Source organism: Diadema antillarum, unplaced genomic scaffold, assembly GCF_040938485.1.
Source record: "Diadema antillarum isolate AM-2024a unplaced genomic scaffold, OU_Dant_1.0 scf00000129, whole genome shotgun sequence".
Lineage (NCBI taxonomy): Eukaryota > Metazoa > Echinodermata > Echinoidea > Diadematoida > Diadematidae > Diadema > Diadema antillarum.
In genome coordinates, this window is record NW_027271018.1 from 1,557,947 (window position 1) to 1,581,360 (window position 23,414).

A 23,414-nucleotide genomic window follows, 5' to 3' on the forward strand; every position below is an offset into this window, starting at 1 on the left:
TACAAATATTTTGCATACAAATGGAAATGTAAAATTGTCAGAATATTTATCTATGCTTGCTTACCATCATGGGGTCTTAAAGACGTTAGCCAAATTTGGACTTGGGCCGTTCTTTATTCAGGTATCCATCTATCTCTAATATGTGAAAATCTGCATATTTGCATGTTTATTGTGTGTTTGATTCAAAGGATTTGTCATTCAGAGCTGAACAACGTCATGATTCTTCACACACGTTGTCATGTATACATACAAGTTAGATTCTCTGCAGGATACATCTTTTTTTTTTTTTTTTTGCTCTCTAAAAGTTACCAAAAAAATGAAAGTTTCAAACCAGGGCACAACATTTCAATGGACGACATTGCATATTGCATTGTCCGAAAGGATTTTATCAATAGATTGTATTCACAAGTTTCCATTACAAAAATACACGTGCTAAAATTACGAAGGCGTACCATGGTATGCGTGGCTAGTGGAGGTTTTGCAGCAATTCTTAGACAATTCTGAGACGGCAACACATATTTTTACTAGTGATTGTATCATATGATGCCCGTACTTTCATATCTATTCCATATTTTTTATACGATGATTTGCTTATTTCTTGAGCCATGAACCAACCATTAACAAGACATGTGCCAGAATAGAACTAAAGTATGTAGCTAGATGTCTGTAACTCACTTTTTCTCGACCATGATACAGATTTGTGTGTAGTCGCCGTGATACAATGTCAATGAAGCAAATACTAGTGCATGTTGACAATTATTCTTTGATGTTACCCTACAACTCAAGTAGGTAAACACTGCCTGTAATTTTTTTTCCTCAGCCTCAACTTGAATAATGGCGAAACGAACTGACAGAAAATCTAGAAAGAGGTTGAGATGAGTATCTAATTTGATCAGACGCACAAACTGAGTGTATGATGGACAGATGAACGGCCTGCATCTGGACCAAGGATACTTTATACTACATGATGCAACTGAAGTTCTCAAACGTTTCACCGTAAAATCGAACTGCATGAGACACAGTTTCATTCACCAGATTATTTCAAACCAATAGGTATTTGTTTATCTATTTGCTCATTTTGTTGCTTGTATAGATTTACTTGTTTATTTGATTATTCATCTATTTATTTATGATCCATTGAATTACGGATGTATGTATGAATTTTCATTCGCCGTTTTTCGGGGGGGGGGGGTGGTAAAAGTCCCTTTTTTCAGGGTTGGAACTTAAATGGATGCAAGGTCAATCTCATCAAAATCTTCATTGAACAGGGGACTAGATCTGATTGACGTCGATCTAGTCAACTTGTGCTGTCGATATGATTAATACGTCTGTTTGCTGCGTTCCCCCTTGATATACTGTAGCCTGTACAAATTTTCCTGATCCCGACTGAGTTTATATCCAGTTTTACATGGCGATGTTCCCTGTACTTACTGAAAGAATTATATAAGATGACTTGTTATTACAATTTTTGCAAAACAATTACTAACAGCAATATCATGAATATGGTGCTGTACTCTTTGATGTATCCGCAATAAAGTACGCCTAGACACTATAAGGCATAATTCTACACAACTCTTGTCCGACACATGCCCTTTGAAAATGATTTACCATATAGCTAGTAAGCAATTGATGTTACATCACACTCCGTAAATTTTCAATCACATCTTCGCTCAATGCTAAGAAGCTAAATTTCAGATGACGCCGGAAAGAGCAGCAACTAATTCATCGGTCCACACGCCCATTGAATCACGAGGGCGTCCCGCTGCAAAAGGGATGAGTGCGTCGATGCTCATGAATCCGTCTGGGGACGAGACGCAAAGTACGACTTCAGCGGCGATTCTTCCCGGAAATGGCGCATGTATTCCTGCAGTTCGGGGTAGGGGTCGAGCAGCCCGTCGACTTTGTACTTGCTAGTCGTCAGGATGTCCAAGAAGTTGAACGTCATCGCGTCGGCTAAGGTAGGCTACAAAAGAACAATATTTTGGCAACACTTTTAAAAGCCGTTTTGTAACAGTATTCTTGTTGGTGTGTGACTGTTGTAGGGGTACTAGGGATAGACATCAGCTGTCAATGAGGAAGATAAAATAATGTTTTCGGGGGGGGGGGGGTAGGAATGTCATTAAAAGAGCATAAGGGCAATCGTTCATAATATGTGTCTGCCGCTTTTCAAAGCTATACAGAAAATGAAAGGTTAACGCGCTCGATTAAGGTCCACATGCATCACAAAGAGAAAAAGTCAACAAAATTTCCATTCGACCTACTTTATTTTCTCGGTAAGATTTCATTTGCCTGTTTGTTTTCCTTTCTTTCTTGTTCATATTCTTTTGGTTTTGATACAATACTCCTGAAGTACTATCATAACCAGGAATTCTAGCGTGTAATATAGACCCCGTTATGATTGGCATAATTGCAAAAAAAAGTGTTTCGGTCAGAGTAGAAAATGTTCGATATACACGTTTCTTCAAAACGCTTCAAAAAAAGATGGCACAAAAACGATAACGAGTTCAGATTTATTCCAATTTTAGCAGCTTTGTTAATTTGTTTACTATAGATCGTATTTTGTTGTTAGAAGTCCACTTTTATCGCATCATATTTTGAGGACTTTGTTTACATGTGTGTGCGTGCGTATGCAGGTATATTTTGCTCTTTTTCTGTCTAAATAGTGAGACAGGAACAACAGTCCTATGTGTCATGACCTATTAGTAATCACAAGAATCAGTGTCGAACGAGGAGTAAAGAAGGAAAAGAAGAAGAAAAGAGAAGATCGAGTAGTTTCTCGACTTGATCTATCACACCGCTTGACCATGTTGACACATAATTATGTGTGTAAGGAGAGGAAGAAAAAATTATATGAATAGTTAATCATTTTTGTCGTCAGTTATTTGAGATTAAAGCTGTTGAAAAACAAAGAAAAATGAAAGTGTTTCTTTTTATATCATGAGTGCAGTATCACTGAAAACATTATAATCATGATATACACACTTGATTAATATGTATTCCAAAGTGACGACTAATCTCATAATTCCTCGAGATTTTTCAGAGTCAGTTCTCCACGCTCAAGTGTGCACATTCAGCGTGACGAAGATTTTGTCATTATACACGTCGCGATCGCATCAAGATAAAAGTATACTTACCCCTTTGCCAACGAAGTACTTTCCTCCGTTTTCCTTGAGGAGTTCAACGAAGTACTTCATCTGACGCACAATTCCTTCCTTGAAGGCCTTCACCGCTTCAACCTACAGTCAGTTATATCAAGACAAAGTCAATATTATGGGTCAATATCCCCCTTGTTTGCGCTTGGATAGAATTCTCTTTCGCGTTCAGCCGTAACACGTTACACTATGTACCAAACGAGATCTCCTGGTGACGAGTGTTCCAAGCAATGCATATGAATTATATTTGCGTGAGCCTGTGAATGAACGTTGGAACTCCTTGCACCATACCTGTCAAGTTTCACATAAGGATCCTGATTTATTACGTAAGACCTTGGATAACATACCTTGGAAGTGGGCGTAGAATTAAACCAATTTATTTACCCCTCGATATCGTCGTAATATGAAATAACTCTTAGGTATAGGCGCTGTGCAGAAATTATTGTATTATATTGTAATTTGTCATTGAATGATGTTATTTTCTTACGTTTTCCTTTTCTTTTCTCTTCCTTTTATGTATGGGGGGGGGGGGGGGTGGCAAAAAAAATATTTTCCAGCCGTGAGTTTTATATATCCGTGTAAACATAATGTGGATATGTTACTTGGATATATTGGCGCAAAATATCACTCTTACTATACGGATCAAAAAGAAAAGAATACTACTAGCGAGTAAACAAAACTGAATGTAATCTATATACTTAGCCGGCATGCAGTTTGCTTCGAACACGAAGTCGCCAGCTACTCTTACCTTCTTCTCTGGGTCTTGCTCGGTGAAAATCGGTCTCAATTTCTGTTCGATTTCCGATCCAGTCTCCAAAACGACGTCGACATGCGCTTTCTCCGCGTTGGTTTTCCCACACAGGTCTGTCGAAAACATCCATTAAATCACCATTAGTGCATTATAGGCATCATTCAAATACAAGTGAACTTCACCGTTTGTTTGTTGTTTTTATTTAGCAAACACTATGTTATGATTTCCTGTCCTTTTTCGGTGATTGATAGATGATAAAAGAAACACAAGATGATGATATTGTTTATATACTTTCTGAGAGGCAATTATGTCTTGTTCTTCAGCTTTGGCGAACATACTTGTCAAAAACAAACTGTTTACCGTTATTATCGTTATTATACATTGTTACGGTCACTGACATGGTCTTCATTATATACCTAAGTAATCCATGTTACAAACGAGTGAAATGACAAGAAGCACAGAATTCAGATTTTATAAGATTTCTTTCTCTCTCTGAGCTATTGCTTTATTTTTGTTTGAACATTGCATTCTTGAAAACAAAAACAAAAATAAATTGAAATTTGACTGAAATTCAAAACAAAAGTTGAATATATATACATAGTTTAATGCTCACCATATTCCAATGCGACAAATCTCGCCATCGCCCTGCTGTGCGGAATGGTTTTCCCGTCAACGATGAGCACGGGGGCCTGGCCCAGTGGAAAAACTGCGTACATGAGTGTGACAGGGAACCAAAAACATTGTCAAGTAATGCCGAGGAGTTTGTCAAAAACAAATACACAAATAAACAAGAAAAAGATAAACATTAACAACAGCATTGCAATGAGTATAATATCGATAAAAGAATGCACAGAAGAGGTTTTCTTTAACACAGTCTATTTGACAAGAACGTTAAAATTTGTGCTATCCTAATATTCTTGTCAACATTAATCATAATAGATGCGGATTATTCTTGCGGTCGGCTACACGTCACTTCCGGTCGACTGGAGTGAAAACAAACAGCTTGCAAGCGCTAAGCCTGCATACCTATAAATGCGCATACTGCATGCTGTGCATGTGCGACGCGTATAATTTATGTGCAACTCTACGCAGCTCAGACATGGGGACTGTTTTTCATTATTCATTTTGTCATTTGTGCCATCATTCATGAGATACATGCATCATGTCTTGCCAGCAATATTCTCAAAATCTGGATCCTGTCGATCGATCGGTCCCGGTATTTTGCCAAGTTTAAGGCGGCCGGACTGGACCTGTGCCCGTATGAAATCGCGGCAGGACTCTGGATCAACGACCCGACAAAATGGCCAGATGTGCAGTAGAACCTCTTTGAGTAGGCCCTACCCCGATATCTACGCTTACTTAGTACCTCATAGAAACTTCAGGTAGGTCTAACGTTAGTACTGTAGTACTTAGGGTAGGGCCTAATTTAGAGTAGGCCTAGGGCCTAATCCTGCCGCCCGCACAGCTACAGTACCAGCTTGCCTTAGCGCTATGCTCGCGGGGCGCCCCGGGCGGGCGCGGCAGAAAACACGTACAGCGTTCACTCCAGGCTCACGCGAGTGGTTTGTTTTCACTCCAACGCTATCCATGACCCCGTGACACGCAAAATACCCGGATGTCCGACCATGAGAATACCGGGTATACGATTTACCAAATAATATGCTCCATGGCTTGTTCGCAATAAAGGCCTTTGTGTGTGTCTCGATAGCCGAGACAGAGTGTGTATAGACGCAGTATCAGACAGCGTGTGTATGGCCAGAGCGTGTAAAGACAGAGTGTGTACATGTATTATGTACTTTGAGCATTATTGATGTCATATCATTACCGGTTTAATGAACCCGTCTCCGTTTGGTATAAAGGGCAGTGATAATTTGTGTCCCCTTGCGTTAAGTCACTATAAAACGAATGTCACGATAAGCGACGATAAGGGCCCTCTCATGCTGAATGTTATTCCCGTCGAGTTTAAGCTATAGGCCTATAGTTTTCATCCAGTTTCCGTGATGCCAATATTCTAATCAATCAGAGAACGACTATAACAAAGATCAATGCGGTCAGGAACATGTTTAATTACTGCGCACATGCTAAATCGTAATGCGATTCTATGATAATGTCGTACAATGAGAATTCATTTTAGAGCCAACAATGTTTCACCTGAATATTTGCATAAGCAGAAAGACATATATTATTTTGAAAAATCTGATTCTCGAGTCACAGAGACGAATGTAAGATAAATGGTCTTTAAGTTTTTATGGTTATAGATTGTTAACTATAGTGTCAAGCGAGCGATAATACGACTTACTCTATTATATTGGTTCTGATTTAAGTTGATAAAGCTGCACAGTTTTGCAGCGGCCTAATTATTATCCCATGACTATTATAAAGTACTAGTACTCATATCAATATATCTGATTATGTTATAATACTTTCATATACCACTCTCATTTCCGTTTCACTGATTTTTATTAACATTGTATTGAATAAATAATTTATTATGTTGCTATATATTTTCATAATATGTGTAGGCATCCTAATACAAGCATAAGATGCGATGCTGCCTAGCTCTCATTGAAATCGCCACTATTGTGTGTGTGTTTTTTTTTGTGTGTGTTTATTTTGCCGAATACAGTAAGTGGTCTAAATTGTCCTCAATCAATCATACGGCATGGGTATAGGAGGGATATAATATTAGCACAAGATGCTTTAAGGGCCGCCTGGCTCTCGTTGCTATTTAAATAGATATTTTCCTTTTGTATGTGTGTTTTACTGTTTTCCAGAATAAACGGTCTAAATTGGCCTCAATCAATCAACAAAATAATGAGGCATGAATAGCGTAATTTCACGCTTAATATATTCAAAATCATATAGATCAGACACATTACAATTAGGCCTATAATTCGCGTATTACAATCATCACAGATATCCTAATGGTATATTAGTCATACACCACTGAACAAAAACAAAATAAAACAAACAAAAAAAAAAAAAAAAAAAAAAAAAAAAACCTGATCTCCGCGTCATATAGAGAACCAACTCGGAAATTCGCTTTCTTCACCGGGTATTTCTGCGATGCAGCAAATAATATATAACCAAGAAAGTACATAAATTTGCTCATCTCTGTAGTTCCATTCTAACAGTTTCCTTCGATCACCTGTACGCGAAAGTGCTGAATCATGTTCATTATTCTACATCCACAAACCGCCCAAAGTGTCTAGAAGAAATCGATACGTATTATATTCGCTTGAAATATTGAAGCTTGTCCGATCAGATTGAAAATATTTTGACTGGTTAAAATACGAGACAAGACAAGTTGAAGTTAGAACAATGATAGAATGAGATGCATGTGTCCAAGATGAGCCAAGACTTGACATCATCGACTTCTGCGGATATTCATGTGTCTAGTTTGTAGACTATAATGCGTTGAAGTGATGTAGGACGATCGATAGTATGGTGTTACAACTCACGTTTCTTGTCATCTTTGATCTTGGCCCATTCTTCCTGGGTGAACCTATCGTCGGCGAAGTCGACTTTGGCGAGGGTGAGGAGCATCCGCGTGGGTTCTGCCCGACCACGGGCATCGAAATATTTTACGGTGAAGCGCGGCATGGTGATGGTAGTGTATAGACCTGATGAACGCAGACGACGCGAGACAGGCAGCTGTTGTGACGACTGAACGGGAGCGACGTTCACCAATGAAGTGCAGTGAGCATGCAGCCCGTGGCAATGGATGCAAGCCGAACTTCACCACGAACACCGATACACTTGAAACGGGCACGAATTTATGATAGTGCGTGCGCCTGCATGCATTATCTACAGTATCTGTTCTGCCCTGGATGTACAGAGATCTATCTCAGTATACTCATACGTGCTGAGTGTAATACTGTATCAATATCACCAGCTACTAGTATACATGTATTACTGTAGTACATACAAATATTAATACATTCAATGCATTGATAAAATTGCTGTGCACCGTCGATAAAGGGGACTCATATACTTAAATAGCTATGTGGATTGAGTGACTAGCTGCGTGTAAATCTATAGCTTCTAAGAGAAAACATCGGGAAGTTTGAAGAAAATCAGACAATTCATCGAATCCCTCCAGCACTGTGCCCCCGCCCCCCCCCCCCCCAGTTTCTCTTGTGTTTCGTCTGTTTTCTGCAGATTGGAATTACTCATGAAATAGAACAATATTGATTTCATAGATCCTGTCAGTAAGAGGATACTCAATAACACAAGGAAACAGTCGACTCTTTAGTCAGCATCTTTTTTCCCCTAACGATGGATATACTACGAACTAGCACCAAACATTTTCATACCCTCGACGAACGGGATGTGGGCGTGTCCGGGGTTGCTCATGCACCGCAGACCCGCCCCCTTACGCCTTCCTTCCCGACTCAACACCCCACCCCACGCCGTCTCCTCTTTGTTTTGTTTTGTACGTGACTGCCATTCTAACTACGTCCCTCTCTCGCTCCCTCACTCCACGAATATCTCTCACTCTTTATATATAGAACGTAAATCGCTCTGACAATATTATTTTTGTTGTGTTGTTGTTTGTTTGTTGTTGTTTTTTGTGTATGCAACGTGCCATAATGAAATATACCCAAAACACAGTGTCAGTGTATAATTGGAAACTGCATTCAAAATTTGATTTGAGGTGAATTGAAAGTTGAAAAAGAAAAATACCCAAAGTGATGGCACAGAATGGTCAAAAAAGATGATCGATATTAGTGCTAAGTTGTTACTCATGGGCGTCACCAGGGGGGGTGCGTTGGGTGCGAACGCACCCCCCTTCAGATCAAAAAAAAAAAAAAAAATCAGTCTGCGAGCGACCTCAACGGCGGACGCTAAATAATTACTCTTTTCTAATTTTGTTTATATTTTGCACCAGGGACACACACACACACACACACACAAAAAAAAAATCAATTCGCACCCCTGTTTCTGGCAGCACTGATTTTGTACATATCTATTATTATATCCCTCATGTAAAGCTTCCTGCCATAGGATTGTACAGAGCACGAACATGGTGTAGTTTTACTAGCTAGCACGAGCAGCTGGATGCGGTGCAATTGGTTACTAGCCAGCGTGATATAGTACTTTTGGGAATCCACGATTTGCACCCAATCGTGATCGTGTGATCGATATCTACATTTCTCACTTAAGAATATACGCAGTGCGCGTAGTAGCGATACTTTTGAGCGACAGTCCTGTGGCTTGTAGCTAGCTAGCTAGCGCTAAGATCAGCGCGGAGCGCGCGGTGTGCGACAGCAGCATTACAGAAATCTGTGGTGCGATGGCGCATGGCGTGGGTGTGTAAACGTTAGTGGACGTGTGATCAATGCATTCAGCTCAATTGACAAAGTGACTGCTTACCAAGTAACGGAAGAATGATCGCAGGAGGACACCATATCAGGTACGAATTAGGAATAAACTAAAACCGATTTTGAAGATGATCTGGGTAACGAAGCCGCTTTAGGCCTACTAAACGTAGTCCTGGACCTCCTCGATCTTTCGGAGTTTTGCACGCTGTAGTGTAGCTCGTGTGTTTTGTGTAGGAATCAACAACAGCGCAGCGGTGTCGTTCGCTACGCGCTGCACACACTGCTGCTGCACTGCTACGGCCTAACGTTAGATTTATCGTTCACGAAACCTGCACACTTTTCCAAAAGGGAACCGTCATTACTCTAGGAAAATGCTCGAGAGGGATATAAAACAAATATCGACTGCTTTCTTTCGGGCCATGGTAAAACTATTTGACCTCGGTGATGTCTCAACAGTGCCATGTCCCTCGACTTCGTCTCGGGACATAGCACTGTTGAGACATCACCTCGGTGCAAATAGTTTTACCATCTCCCTCTGCAGCAGTCGATATTTGTATACTATCCTACAGTGTTTACTATTTATCGACCGTACTGTAAATCCGTACGATACGGAGCACTTATACACGTTTGCCCCATCCCACATAATCATAATATCCGCGATGAAAAGATTTTCTTGCTTTTTTTTTTAGAATTCAAGAAATCTGTCCAATTATTTCACCCAAAAGCAGTGGCGTAACTACGGAGCGGGAGGGGGGGGGGGTGCGCCCCCCTCCCAGTCCGCTGGTTAAAAAAAAAAAAAAGGACTTACCGAAATAGTATTCTTCAAGTGTTAGTAAACTGCTTTTGAATGAAAGGGTGATCAAGAAATAAGATATTTTTCTATGATTTCTTTTAACCATAATTAGATAGGTATATAGTGTGAAACATTGTTAAAAAAAGCCCGGACCCGACAAAAGATTGTGATTCAGCGTGATTCCTGGTTGGCATTCTGCATATAAGCAGGATGTGCGCAGTGTACTCAGTACATCCGAACGAAGAGTCGCTACAATGTTGCGCAATGTGATGTAGAATGTACACTTTTGTACCTTACGCTTCGTTATATCAAAGCTAGATCATTGATTTTGCAGTGTTGCTTTACATACTAGTCTATGTAAAAATGTCTTGCATTGCCAATAAAAAGACTTGACCTGGGCTAATTCCTAACTTTTCCATGTACATTACAAGACACACACACAAACAAACACGCACAATTAGTTTAGGGGATGCTCTAAAGTGCAGATTTTGGACATCCTTTCCCCGCTTGGTCACTTCGACGCCACCTCGCTGGTCATACCTCCCCCAGTCATGAACATAAACCCACACCCTTGACTACCAGTGGCGGATCCAGGGAGATGGGCGCACCGGGCGCACCGGGCGTCCCCCCCCCCCTCCCCCCTCCCCCTTTAATTTCCAAAGCGAAATATATATATATATATAGCTTCAAACGGCAGTTTTTAGACAGTAAAATGTCAAAATTTTCAAGCTCGCTGGCTCCTCTCGCTCGCATTTAGTCGTAATGTCATTCTCCTGAAGTTGCTGCCAGTAATTGCCGGCAGTTGCGCCTGGTGCGCCCCCCCCCCTTAATTTCCAAAGCAAAAAAAATAAATAAATAAATAAAATAGCTACAAACGGCAATTTGAGGACTGTAAAATTTCAAAATTTTCAAGCTCGCTCGCTCCGTTCGCTCGCATTTAATCTTTATGCCATTCTTCTGATGTTGCTGCCAGTAATTGCCTGCAGTTGCGCCCGGTGCGCCCCCCTTAATTTCCAAAGCGAGAAAATATGGCTAAGAACGGCAGTTTTTGGACTGTAAAATGTAAAATTTTCAAGCTCGCTCTCTTCGCTCGCTCGCATTTAATCGTTAGGCAATTCACCTGATGTTGCTGCCAATAATTGCCTGCAGTTGCGCCCGGTGCGCGCCCCTTAATTTCCAAAGCGAAAAAATATGGCTAAGAACGGCAGTTTTTGGACGGTAAAATGTAAAATTTTCAAGCTCGCTCTCTTCGCTCGCTCGCATTTAATCGTTATGCAATTCACCTGATGTTGCTGCCAGTAATTGCCAGCAGTTCCGCCCGGTGCCCCTCCCCCCTTAATTTCCAAAGCGAAAAACATATGGCTAAGAAAAGAACGGCAGTTTTTGGACTGTAAAATGTGATATTTTCAAGTTCGCTCGTTCCGCTCGCTCGAATGTAATCATTATGCTCTCCTGATATTGCTGTCAGTATTTGCCAGCAGTTGCGCCCGATGAGCCCCCTTAAATTCTAAAGCAAAGAAATATAGCTACAAACGGCAGTTTGTTTGTTTTTTACTGTAAAATGTCAAAATTTTCAAGCTCGCTCGCTCGCTCGCATTTAATTGTTATACGCAATTCTCCTGATGTTCCTGCCAGTAATTGCCGGCAGTTGCGCCCGGTGCGCCCCCCCCCCCCACCTCCTTTATTTCCAAAGCGAAAAAGTATGGCTCCAAATTGCAGTTTTGGGACTGTAAAATGTCACAATTTTCAAGCTCGCTCTCTTTGCTCGCTCGCATTTAATTGTTATGCCATTCACCTGATGTTGCTGCCAGTAATTGCCAGCAGTAAGATGCGCCCGGTGCGCCCCCCTTAATTTCCAAAGCAAAAAAATACGGCTACAAAAGGCAGTTTTGGGACTGTAAAATGTCAAAATTTTCAAGCTCGCTCGCTCGCTCGCATTTAATTGTTATGCAATTCTCCTGATGTTGCTGTCAGTAATTACCGGCAGTTGCACCCGTTGCGCCCCACCCCTCCTTTATTTCCAAAGCGAAAATATATGGCTACAAACGGCAGTTTGTGGACTGTAAAATGTCAAAATTTCCAAGCTCGCTCTCTTTGCTCGCTCGCATTTGATTATTATGCCATTCACCTGATGTTGCTGCCAGTAATTGCCAGCAGTTGCGCCCGGTGAGCCCCCCTTAATTTACAAAGCAAAAAAATATGGCTACAAACGGCAGTTTTTGGACTGTAAAATGTCGAAATTTTCAAGCTCGCTCGTTCGCTCGCTCGCATTTAATTGTTATGCAATTCTCCTGATGTTGCTGCCAGTAATTACCGGCAGTTGCGCCCGTTGCGCCCCACCCCTCCTTTATTTCCAAAGCGAAAAAATATGGCTACAAACGGCAGTTTTTGGACTGTAAAATGTCAAAATTTCCAAGCTCGCTCTCTTTGCTCGCTCGCATTTGATTGTTATGCCATTCACCTGATGTTGCTGCCAGTAATTTCCAGTAGTTGCGCCCGATGCGCCCCCCTTAATCTAAAAAGCAAAAAAAAAAAAAAAAATGGCTACAAACGGCAGCTTTTTGGACTGTAAAATGTCACAATTTTCAAGCTCGCTCGCTCCGCTCGCTCGCATGTAGTCGTGATGCCCCTGATATCGCTGCGAGTAATTTGTCGTTTCACACCGTCATTCCATAATCCATTTATAAGGGGTACAACCCTCTCCTGCACTTCCACACCGTCCCCCCACCCTTGCTCGCTCCCTCGCATACTACCCCCCCCCCCACCCCCCCCCCCCCCCCCAAGATGAAATCCTGTAGCTACCGGCCTGCCGGTGCCCTTTCCCCGCTTGGTTTCCCTCAAAAAACAGTAAAAGTCTAGGGATTGAGAGCTTCCTATATTCCAAATGTCTGTCCAAAAAATCTCGTAAACATTTAGTGTCAAAACGCACCCCCCTTGAAAAAAAGCTGGTGACGCCCCTGTTACTACACTGTATATTGATTCCAAAACGACAGTTTTTTCTGTGTATCAGTGGTATCATAATCCGTGAATTGAATTGAATTACAATCATATATTATGAATACTATACATTATTACATACTACAATATACATTAGATAATATAAAATATGTCCTCATTGTGTTGTAAACCCAATTAGCACTCATGTAGAATTATGCAATGTTCCACCAACCTCTTCCAGTTCAAAAATACCAACACGAGCCTGATTATTTCATTGATAGGTCTGTCGATTTTAACAGAAGTTGCTTTGCAGACCATTGATCAATGGACAGTCTGATTCACCGTGTCCTATAATGTACATGTATATGCCTGCATATTGGGATAGAAAAGAAAAGAGAATCAAAACTGGGGGTGTTTCATAAAGCTGTTTGTAAAGTTACGAACGACTTACGAGCGACTGGTAATCAATTCTTATGCTGAATTATGGAAATTCTGGTAAGTATAGCACATCAGAACTGATCACCAGTCGCTCGTAAGCTGTTCGTAACTTTACGAACAGCTTTATGAAACAGGGCCCTGCTCATTATTGTGACCAGCAGGACTCGATGTCAAATCCCGAATTGACAATGAAAAGCGCACGTAATACCATGAGCATACCATATCGATCGAGTAGGACTTCTCCTTTATCAAACACTCTCGGCACCACTATACATCAAAATGTTATTGACATTGTACACGAATAACTTGCCTACGTTAATGAGAGATTGAATACGGGACAATGCCTCTGAACCACCTGTCTTTAGCATGCCATCCATTGTATAGTCGCGACCCAATTGTTCAGGCAGTGGTGAAGTCGATAATTGCCAGAGGTCACCTGTTAATGCCAGGAGAAATGTATATTTCAACATCCATCCTTCATAATAATAAGGCGAGTTTATCTGAAGGGGGAGTCTAGTGTTGGAAGGAGTTTGATTGCAGGCAAATATTCTTCTCGTTCCGTCCCTCTCTGGGGTGATCACCCATTTTCAGAATAGTCTCGACCGATCTTGACCTTCACCGTTAAACTGTAGCTGCCCCGTATACAAGGTGTCTGTTAATTTGCCCTGAACTCGTTATTTGCCATATCTCTGCCATCATACCATTTATCGAGTACGAGTGTATGGCAAAATACACCTATGTACATCCATATGACTCAGCGGTTTTTGCCATGCATAGTACTGTATGCAAGCCTTTGCTTTGTTATAATCCAAGATGTAGCTTTATTTCATTGCCGCAATCACCTTCTGATCCCCCACCTGTTGATGTCGATGTAAATCATATTCCACCCGGGTGTCCAATCACTGAAATGCATTATGACTATTATATATTTTTGAGCCACATTTTTATTATCTGCAAAGTGTGGTATTGTAACGTTAAATAGGGCCTCTAGCTATGCAACAGATTTAGATTCAACCTTGTCAATTTGATAGGTATAATGAAGATCTTGTATAGTAAATGATGTTCGTATGACACTGTTGTGTACCGCACCTGCTGACAGAACGTTTTATATTTTCGTTTACCGTTGTTCACACAAAACAGTTTCAAGAAATAATCTCTCATATTCTTTCTCTTAGTCAGTCCTCGATTGTCTCCATTTTCTTCAACATTTTCAAAATGGAAACTTTACAGAGAAAAACAATATGAAATTAAAAGCATAATTATAATCACTGCTTGCATTCTGCGTCATATATATTATGAAACAGTCTTAAATTGATAAGTTTTTGGCATGATTGAAGTCATAACTATACTACATATTGCATTTTCGAAATTCAAATAATCATGTTGAATGCAGGGATGCACTGGCCATGATTCACACAATAATGTTCACGAAACAGATATGATATGGACAATGTATTGTTTTTCGAGTGATCCACGTTCTACAAGCTCCCCTCTTCAGTATAACGCTCCTTTCAACGGCTATCGTTACAAGTTCTTTTTGCACTGCTGCAATGACATTGTGTTTCACGTAATCATTCGCATGTATATATATATATATATATATATATATATATATATATATATATACATATACAGTGGCGTATCTAGGGGAAACGGCGCCCGGGGCAATCGCGAAAATTGCGCCCCTAATTTCTGAAAAAGTGTTCAACCCCAACCCCATCCCGGTAGGGACTTTAAACAAAGTCTATATGCTTTTTTCAAGCACTTAAAATGGGTCTTTTGAGGGTGATTTAAATGTAGTGAATTTTGATAAATTTTGGCGAGCGAGCGCAGCGAGCGAGCCGAAAATTTTTGTATTTCAGCTTACAAAACATGGAATTCTTGCCATTTTTTGCTTATCAAATCTTACATTTCTAATCAAGATATAGTGACGGCCTTATAGATAACGATTTATACCAACAAACTAAGGACTTAAAAAAATACTCTAAATTAGTGCGCGCGAGTGAGCCGAAATTTGTATATTTCTGCGTCATCATCACGTTTTGTTTTTATCTCTCTTTTTTATATAATATATATATAAATTTTGGCGAGCGAGCGCAGCGAGCGAGCCGAAAATTTTTGTATTTCAGCTTACAAAACATGGAATTCTTGTCATTTTTTGCTTATTAAATCTTACAATTCTAATCAAGATATAGTGACGGCCTTATAGATAACAATTTATACCAACAAACTGAGGACTTTAAAAAAATACTCTAAATTAGTGCGCGCGAGTGAGCCGAAATTTGTATATTTCTGCGTCATCATCACGTTTTGTTCTTATCTCTCTTTTTTTATAATGATATATATAAATTTTGGCGAGCGAGCGGAGCGAGCGAGCCGAAAATTTTTGTATTTCAGCTTACAAAACATGGAATTTTTGTCATTTTTTGCTTATTAAATCTTACAATTCTAATCCAAGATATAGTGACGACCTTATAGATAACGATTTACAAACTGAAGCCGAAATTTGTATATTTCCGCGTCATCATAACGTTTTGTTCTTATCTTTTTTATTTTTTTTGCGCCCCCCCCCCCCGTATGTTCGAAACCGTTGGCGTCCTCTTTTGATCCAATCGGCGATCGCCTTCAGAACGAAAGAAATTGCAGTCGCTGCTCAGTGAAACATTTGCCTGCTAAATATTAAATGACATGTGTGAACACAATAGACATTGTCATTTTGTCCGCGTCGTCACGTTTTGTTCTTATCTTTTTCTTCCTTTTTTTGATAGATTTGAGTGAGCGCAGCGAGCGAGCGAGCCGAAAATGTTTATATTTCAGCTTACTAAACATGGAACTCTTGTCATTTTTTGCTTATCAAATCTTACAATTCTAATCAAGATATAGTGACGGCCTTATAGATAACGATTTATGCCACCAAACTGAGGACTTGAAAAAAATACTCTAAATTAGTACGAGCGAGTGAGCCGAAATTTGTATATTTCCGCGTCATCATTGCGTTTTGTTCTTATCTTGTTTGATTTGGGGTTTTCTTGCGCCCCCCCCCCCCCATGTTCGAAACCGTTGGCGCCTTTTGATCCAATTGGCGATCGCTTCAGAACGAAAGAAATTGCAGCCGCTGCTCAGTGAAACATTTTGCCTGCTAAATATTAAATGACATGTGTGAACACAATAGACATTGTCATTTTGTCCACGTCATCATCAAGTTTTGTTCTTACCTTCTTTTTTATATATATTTGGCGAGCGAGCGCAGCGAGCGCGCCGAAAATTTTTGTATTTCAGCTTACGGAACATGGAATTCACAATAAACATTGTCATTTTGTCCGTGTCATCATCATGTTTTGTTTTTATCTTGTTTGATTTGGTTTTCTGCCCCCCCCCCCTTTCCGGGCGAGTTTTTTTTCTTCTTCTTCTTCTTCTTCTTCTTCTTTTTTCTTTTCTTCTTCTTCTTCTTCGTTTTTTTCTTCTTTTCTTCGCTTTTTTTTTTCGTTTTTTGCGCCCCCAAGGAGTGGCGCCCGGGGCACGTGCCCCCCTTGCCCCCCCCCCTAGATACGCCACTGCTTTTACTTCTTACATTTATATTGTTAAACAATTTGAATTGTAAAATGTTCGCTTTCGTTTTATGTAACAACTCTTGTTGGATGAAAATAAAGTATACAGCTAAATGAATTGAACTTAACTAAACTGAATTGATTTTAGTCATCACTACACATATTAAGTTGAATCAAATGGGACAGGGTATTTTATTTTTCTATTTGCGTTAATTGCGACTAACAAAGTATTATTAACAATTTAATGTTTATAATTATCTTGGGTATATAGAATTTTTCTTCGAGTTAGCACATTATTTGTATCGACCTTTACGTGGTCGATTTATATGAAGTACTATGTAGTTAAAACCAACATCACCATACATGTAAGACATTCAGTTCCACAATTTTCTTATCTTAAGTCCAATTCAGAAAAGTCCCTCACCAACGTCGCTGGGGCTACAAGACCTCGTATCTCAAATATGCACTGTAAAAACAGCGGTGTTAGATTTAACACCACAGGTGTTAAATCTAACACCGATCAAACTTCAATAAAGGACCACACCCACAGGTGTTAAAAATGCACTGTGATGGTGTTGAAAAGTGTTCACCTGACACTTCGTGGTGTTAATTTGACACTGTACCTGGTGTTATTTTGACACTGTACTGGTGTTAATTCAAAAATGACACCACATGGTGTTGATTTGATATTTGCTGGTGTTGATATCAATGGTTTAACACCCGTCCAGCTTCAATAAGAGACCACACCAGCTGGTGTTACTTTGGTGTAAATTTATTTTCACATTTTTTCAAAAATCTAGTATTTTAATGTAAACTTCTTGATCGTCTTGTTTAAATTAAAAATCTACAAGAAGTGCAGTTACTAAGAAACTCTTCAAAAAACAGTTCAAAATTTGGAAATGACACCCGGAGGTGTTAATTTAACACCATAGATGAGCACCGAAAATTTAACACCAGCTCGGTGTTCGCTATTTAACACCGGACTTTTTGCAGTGTGTCAAATGCTCAGGAGAGTATTTGGGGGAAGACAGTTAGCATTTTGACAGGACATCACTTACTTGATTACCTGACCATTCATCATAAAAAAAGTAATTTTCACCAAAATTTGAGATACAAGGTCTTGTCGACCCAGCGACGTGATAACATTTCGCTCTATACTTTTCACATAATTGGCTTTGTACTTTATAAGTATTGGCCAGCCGTATAGAAACCCTCGTAGTACCACCATGCCCTATCATTTTGTCACAAAATCGTCATTGAATGCATGTTGGTACAAGAATGACGTTTGCTTGTTATATACAATGTAGTTCTATTGTAGATCCCGGCTGCAGCCTGGTGGTTTGGCGATGACAACTGAACGACTCAAGAAATCTCTCCATTTACCCCTGACTATTCTACCTGCATGGCAAAATCACAGCGGGATGTGTAATAATTCTCATTTCATTTTCACGTATCGCTCACTTACAGACTCACAGTACAACTGTTGTGGATGTCTTTAATTCAGTGCTTTGCAAACTGATTCAACAGCGTACTGTATCTTGCATTTGGCGATTGTCCCACTAAATTTCTTCTATGCAGGCGTGGTGGGTCGTTTTTCAATGTACGATTTGATCCTAGGATCTTCCCGAAAAGCCTCATAAAAGGCTACTAAATTGGGATACTGATCCAGGACGCCCTCTATCTTGTACGTGCTGTCAGTCATGATATCCAGGTGGTTGAAGACGACGATGTCCGCCAGAGAAATCTATAATGAAGAGGAAAAGAAGCCAAAGACTGCAATATGTTGCAGTGGTTTCAATTATAATTATTTATAAGTGTATGGAATTGGAACAAAAATAATGTCAATCCAACAATACTCGCGCAACTTGCTCAAGATAATTCTTTAGGTTCATGCAGGTGTAATTGATATCATGACTATTATGCTAAGTATAAAGACCTAGATGTAATTTTGCTCACATTAGTAGTAACCTCTCTCCGAACCCACATGCAGCTATACAGCAGCAAACTCATTATCTGCAGCTGTTGCCACCCTCGAACATTATCATCATTGTATAATAAATTATTATACTCGGGTACAGGCAATCAACTCGGTAATCATTATTGACTTATCAATAAATCTAATGATTCATCTATTTGTTCGTTCATTAATTTCACACATTCTCTTTAAACGGAGCCATTTCAGAACCAAAATCAATGATAATGATTTATAGCCCTTCTAAAAGAATGTTGTTTTTTCTTAATACAGAGGCATTTCAGAAAGTGCTGTAAAAACCTGAACACAGTGTAAAAGATAAAAAATGATGCCAAAGATCCAATTATGGTAGTGACATGAAAAAAAATCTTTCGTCGATACCACGTGCGAGCTTAGTCCGATGTAGAATGGATAAAAAAAGTAGCCTACCTCATTGCCAACGAAGTACTTGCCACCATTTGCCTTGACTTCGTCGCTCAAATAATGATAGAATGGTTTTGAAGTGGTGTCCTTGAATGCTTGAATCAGTTCGGCCTACATGAAAAGAAATTTGAAATACATTAATAAGTTTGGTATACAAATTCTTGAGTTCAATGTGGAAAAATGGAAACGGAATTTTCAACTCGCTGTCATTTTGATTCTTGAAGAAAGACTAGCCATCAAAGGTACAAACCAAGGCAATTCGCACAAGGCAACACATCGATAGAAAATAAATGTTACAATCAACTCTCACATACACATCGGACTTTATTATTATAGAAGTGTTTGGTGTACTTTCGATCATTGCATTTATACCAAGAACATTTTCGTACAGAAGGTCACAAAATGTGGAGCAAGGCATCAGAATAACCGCCAACACCACCAACAAAACAAATAACACAAAAAACTACGTACTAACATAATTTAATTCAAGTGTGTGTAAAGGTTGCATATATATGGCGTGCTGTAGATTTGAAGAGTAGGCTTACTCGTTTCGCGTCATCAGTTGCAAGGTAATGTGGCATCATTTTCAATTCGATGTCGGTCACGGTCTCAATGATGACGTCGTTCTTGGCCTCCTCCATTTCCGTTCTGCCAAAATATCCTGTGAATAACAAACCGAAAACATCTTCGAGTACTTGTGTAACAAGAAAAACAAAATCAAAGTTTTATCTCATAATATTCACGTGACGACAAATGTCATTTATTACTATTAACATTTTTAACTTTCAAACGTGTCCTTGAGTATGATTTCCACCAAGTATGAGCAGTAAATTTATGAATTGTTTCACAGGCCGTCATCAGGCAAGTATATTTGGGCCAACCCTTTCAAATCTTGTGCTCAACATTATTCCCAAAACCATTCACATCATTTTCCTTTTAATTTACGACATTTTACCCAAGAGATTTGTAGTGCAAACTGATGATAATTGTAAGTTTTTGTACAATATTGCTAACAAATTTGGTGAAGCAATATCCATCTTCTTGGCAGATATTACCCCCTACAGAATGAATGAATGACGTGGAACACATCGAACACATCTCCCATGCAGACTGCACATAATCCATATCTTTTCGAAGTATTTCCGCTCTTGAAGAGTGCTATAATCCTGGAAGCTTACCGAATTTCTTCCCCAGATATCTCCAGATCGCTCGGCTTTGGGGAATGACTGCCGTATCGATGTGGAGGATGGGTCCCTTTCCCATGGGGAACTCTGGAATCGATTATAGAGGATTTTGTAACTGGATGAAGACACCTGCATTCTTAAAGGGAGTTCCATCCTGAAATTATGTTTCTATGTATAAAAAACAGAAGACTCTCACAAGGAGATTTTTTTTCGTCGGATCTGTTCAGATCTGTACAGATTTGTTGATTGTTTTGATCTTATTTTGTTTTGTCATGTCAGTCTTTCTTCTTTCGTAGTCGTGTTTTTTTTGTGTTTTTTTTTACTTCGGTACCGTTTCATGTTGTTCTTTGTGTTTGCTTCGCTACCTTTTTGATGGGCTTCCAAATCTGTCTGTTTGTTTATTTGTTTGTTTTGTCGAACCTGTCTTTATTTTCCTTCGTTTCAACTTATTTTTTTTTCTACTGATTTTCCCCATTATAGGGGCCCACATTCTGCCAGCATTGTCTTATTAGTAGGTCCCTACATTTTTCGCATATATTGCATATTGTTTACTTCAGTTTGATCACATCAATATTCATTACAATGTATAATCACTATGAGGTTTCGCTGTTGTTGTATGATCTGTTATATACTCACACTGCCGTATTTATCTTATTCTCTGTTATAATATAAGAAAGTGAAAAGTATATTTTGTCGAGAAAATGACAATACATTTGATTTGAATTGGTACTATTAAGAGTAATATTTTTTGCATGTCATTCTCAGCTGATGAGCTCTGTTAGTGCAAAAAAAAAATGACCGAGACAAATAAAAATCAGTGAAATTTTGTTTACAAAACAAAAAAAGAGAGCTACAGCTGCTCAACATCTGCCTCACACAGCAGCCAATTAATCTTACTCTCCGAACTTAATGAGATCATAACTTTTTGTGCATCTGTGTGTCTGATTTCAAACCCCAAATTTGCATTGATCTATAAATCTCTGATTTTACTGTTTTCGTACAAAGCAACATAACAATCATCAGGATGGGCATTCCCTTTAAGCGCACTTTATCATCATGGCTGAGTCATCTGAGTCATGTTACACAGGATATTGGAAAAGCATCGATGTGTAGCTCTGTGAAAAACCTTTCAAAGTTTGCTCTCGTGAAGGAGATTTTATTTCATCTTCATATTTCTCAGTCATCGATAGTAGTGAAGTATAGTCTTAGCAATAATAGCGAACTCCTACTCATAAAAACAAAACACTTTAGCTTTCGGGATTAGGGCCTATGGTTGTTTCCTCTTGTTTTTCTTCCGCTATAAATGAATTTTCTTTCATCCGATGCCCATCACAGTTAGAATAATTTTCAATTTTGGCCGAAATTTTGGCCGAAATAATGCTTTCCCTCTAATGCTTTCCCTCTTAGTCATTGCATGTTTTTTCTCACTGTTACTAATACATACTAATGACATGAATATTACATCTTACGTAAATCATTGACATTTCACATAATATGTGATGATTATTATCTTCATCATGTAAAATAGTAACAAATACTTTTCTCATTTTGATATATTTATATGGAGTAACAAAAAAAAATCAAATAAATTAAATTGACAAGATTGAAGTGAGAATAAAAAGAAAAAAATTATCAGGGATTTGCCATTCGCGAGGACTCTTGTTTTTGTTTTCTTGGTTGCTACCTCAGACCGTGGTCGGGTCCATGGTCAGACAGAAAATTGGCTACAAAGTTTGCCCATTGATAGCGATCATGACAGGGTGATTGATGATGACTGACACTCCTATTCAAAGCGGTTTTTTTTTTGTCAATAATATGGTAGCAAATGAACATATAGTCACGTGATCACCATCCATACCGGCCGTTATGTTTACTCTGCATACAGGTAGCTCCTGCGCTGCCACGAATACACACACACACACACACACACACACACACACACACACACACACACACACGCACCCACGCACACATCATACACATTCGCACACATTCGTGAATACAATTACTGCTGGTTTATGGTGAAATTTGCACATCAAACAGAATGGCAATCACGATTTTAAAAGTACAAACATCGCCATTCATGTTGAACAGACATAATGTTCGTTGAACCAGGGAGGTGAGACACCTCCCTGGTTGAACCCTACACACCTGAGGACACTATCGATCCCTTGACCTATCGTCAACGTGGGTTGTGTAGGGTTGTCTACCCACATAAAGAGACAAAAAATGTATCTGTTTTTTCGAAGCATCGCCTTACCTTTCTTATTCTCCTTCAACTTTGGCCAGTCCTCGTAGCTGAATCTGTCGTCCACGAAATCTTGACCCTTCAAATAAAACAAAATTCTTGCCGGCTCGGCCCTTCCTCGGGCATTGAAGTACACCAGCTTGTAATTTGGCATGATTAAATGTAATTACAACGTCTTCGTTTCTTTCTGGAACACTCCGTCAAACGTTAATTCTTCAAATCATAAATGATATCTCCGATACACATGCAAATGGTATACGTGTTAGTCAACTGCATATACAAAAGCGTGAATTTGGGAACTTCACAATACACAAGGCGAATGAGAAGTTGTTAAGTCCCGGGCAAAGATCAAAACAGGGCTATCATAGTTTACACTTAAATCTTTATCAGGTTCAATGACAGGGTCTGTCCAAAGGGGACAGAAGCTGTAAGTTTACACTGAATACATTTCTGTTTCGCTCTGTTGTGCCACACTCTGACCATGGCATCAAAATTCAGTACTTCACGCTGCCACGTGCAATGTTTTCAATTAGCCACAAGCATATGTTTTGAGGAATATTTGACTCACTCTGTCATGCGCATTCAGTGCATTTTGCACTTGTTGACGAAATTCTTCTCACAACAGATGCGCAAAAGAATGAAAT

At 39.4% G+C, this 23,414-nt stretch overlaps 2 protein-coding genes across 3 annotated transcripts; both read right to left on the bottom strand.

The window, feature by feature from the left end:
• Positions 1-1,192: 1,192 nt before the first annotated feature.
• Positions 1,193-7,634, bottom strand: LOC139720592 (glutathione S-transferase 1-like). The gene is made up of 5 exons (XM_071631946.1): positions 7,365-7,634; positions 4,517-4,609; positions 3,901-4,016; positions 3,135-3,236; positions 1,193-1,963 (listed from the first exon to the last, which is right to left on the bottom strand). Exons 1-5 carry the CDS (start codon positions 7,504-7,506, stop codon positions 1,790-1,792), a joined length of 627 nt encoding a protein of 208 aa, XP_071488047.1. The 5' UTR covers positions 7,507-7,634; the 3' UTR covers positions 1,193-1,789.
• A 10,293-nt stretch (positions 7,635-17,927) lies between these two features.
• Positions 17,928-23,148, bottom strand: LOC139720594 (hematopoietic prostaglandin D synthase-like). 2 transcript variants are annotated; one of them, XM_071631948.1, is made up of 5 exons: positions 22,783-23,148; positions 20,517-20,609; positions 19,884-19,999; positions 19,345-19,449; positions 17,928-18,687 (listed from the first exon to the last, which is right to left on the bottom strand). In XM_071631948.1, exons 1-5 carry the CDS (start codon positions 22,922-22,924, stop codon positions 18,514-18,516), a joined length of 630 nt encoding a protein of 209 aa, XP_071488049.1. In that variant the 5' UTR covers positions 22,925-23,148; the 3' UTR covers positions 17,928-18,513. The 2 variants fall into 2 exon arrangements, with proteins under 2 accessions (XP_071488049.1, XP_071488050.1); XM_071631949.1 differs by lacking the exon at positions 20,517-20,609.
• Between the last annotated feature and the right edge of the window lie 266 nt (positions 23,149-23,414).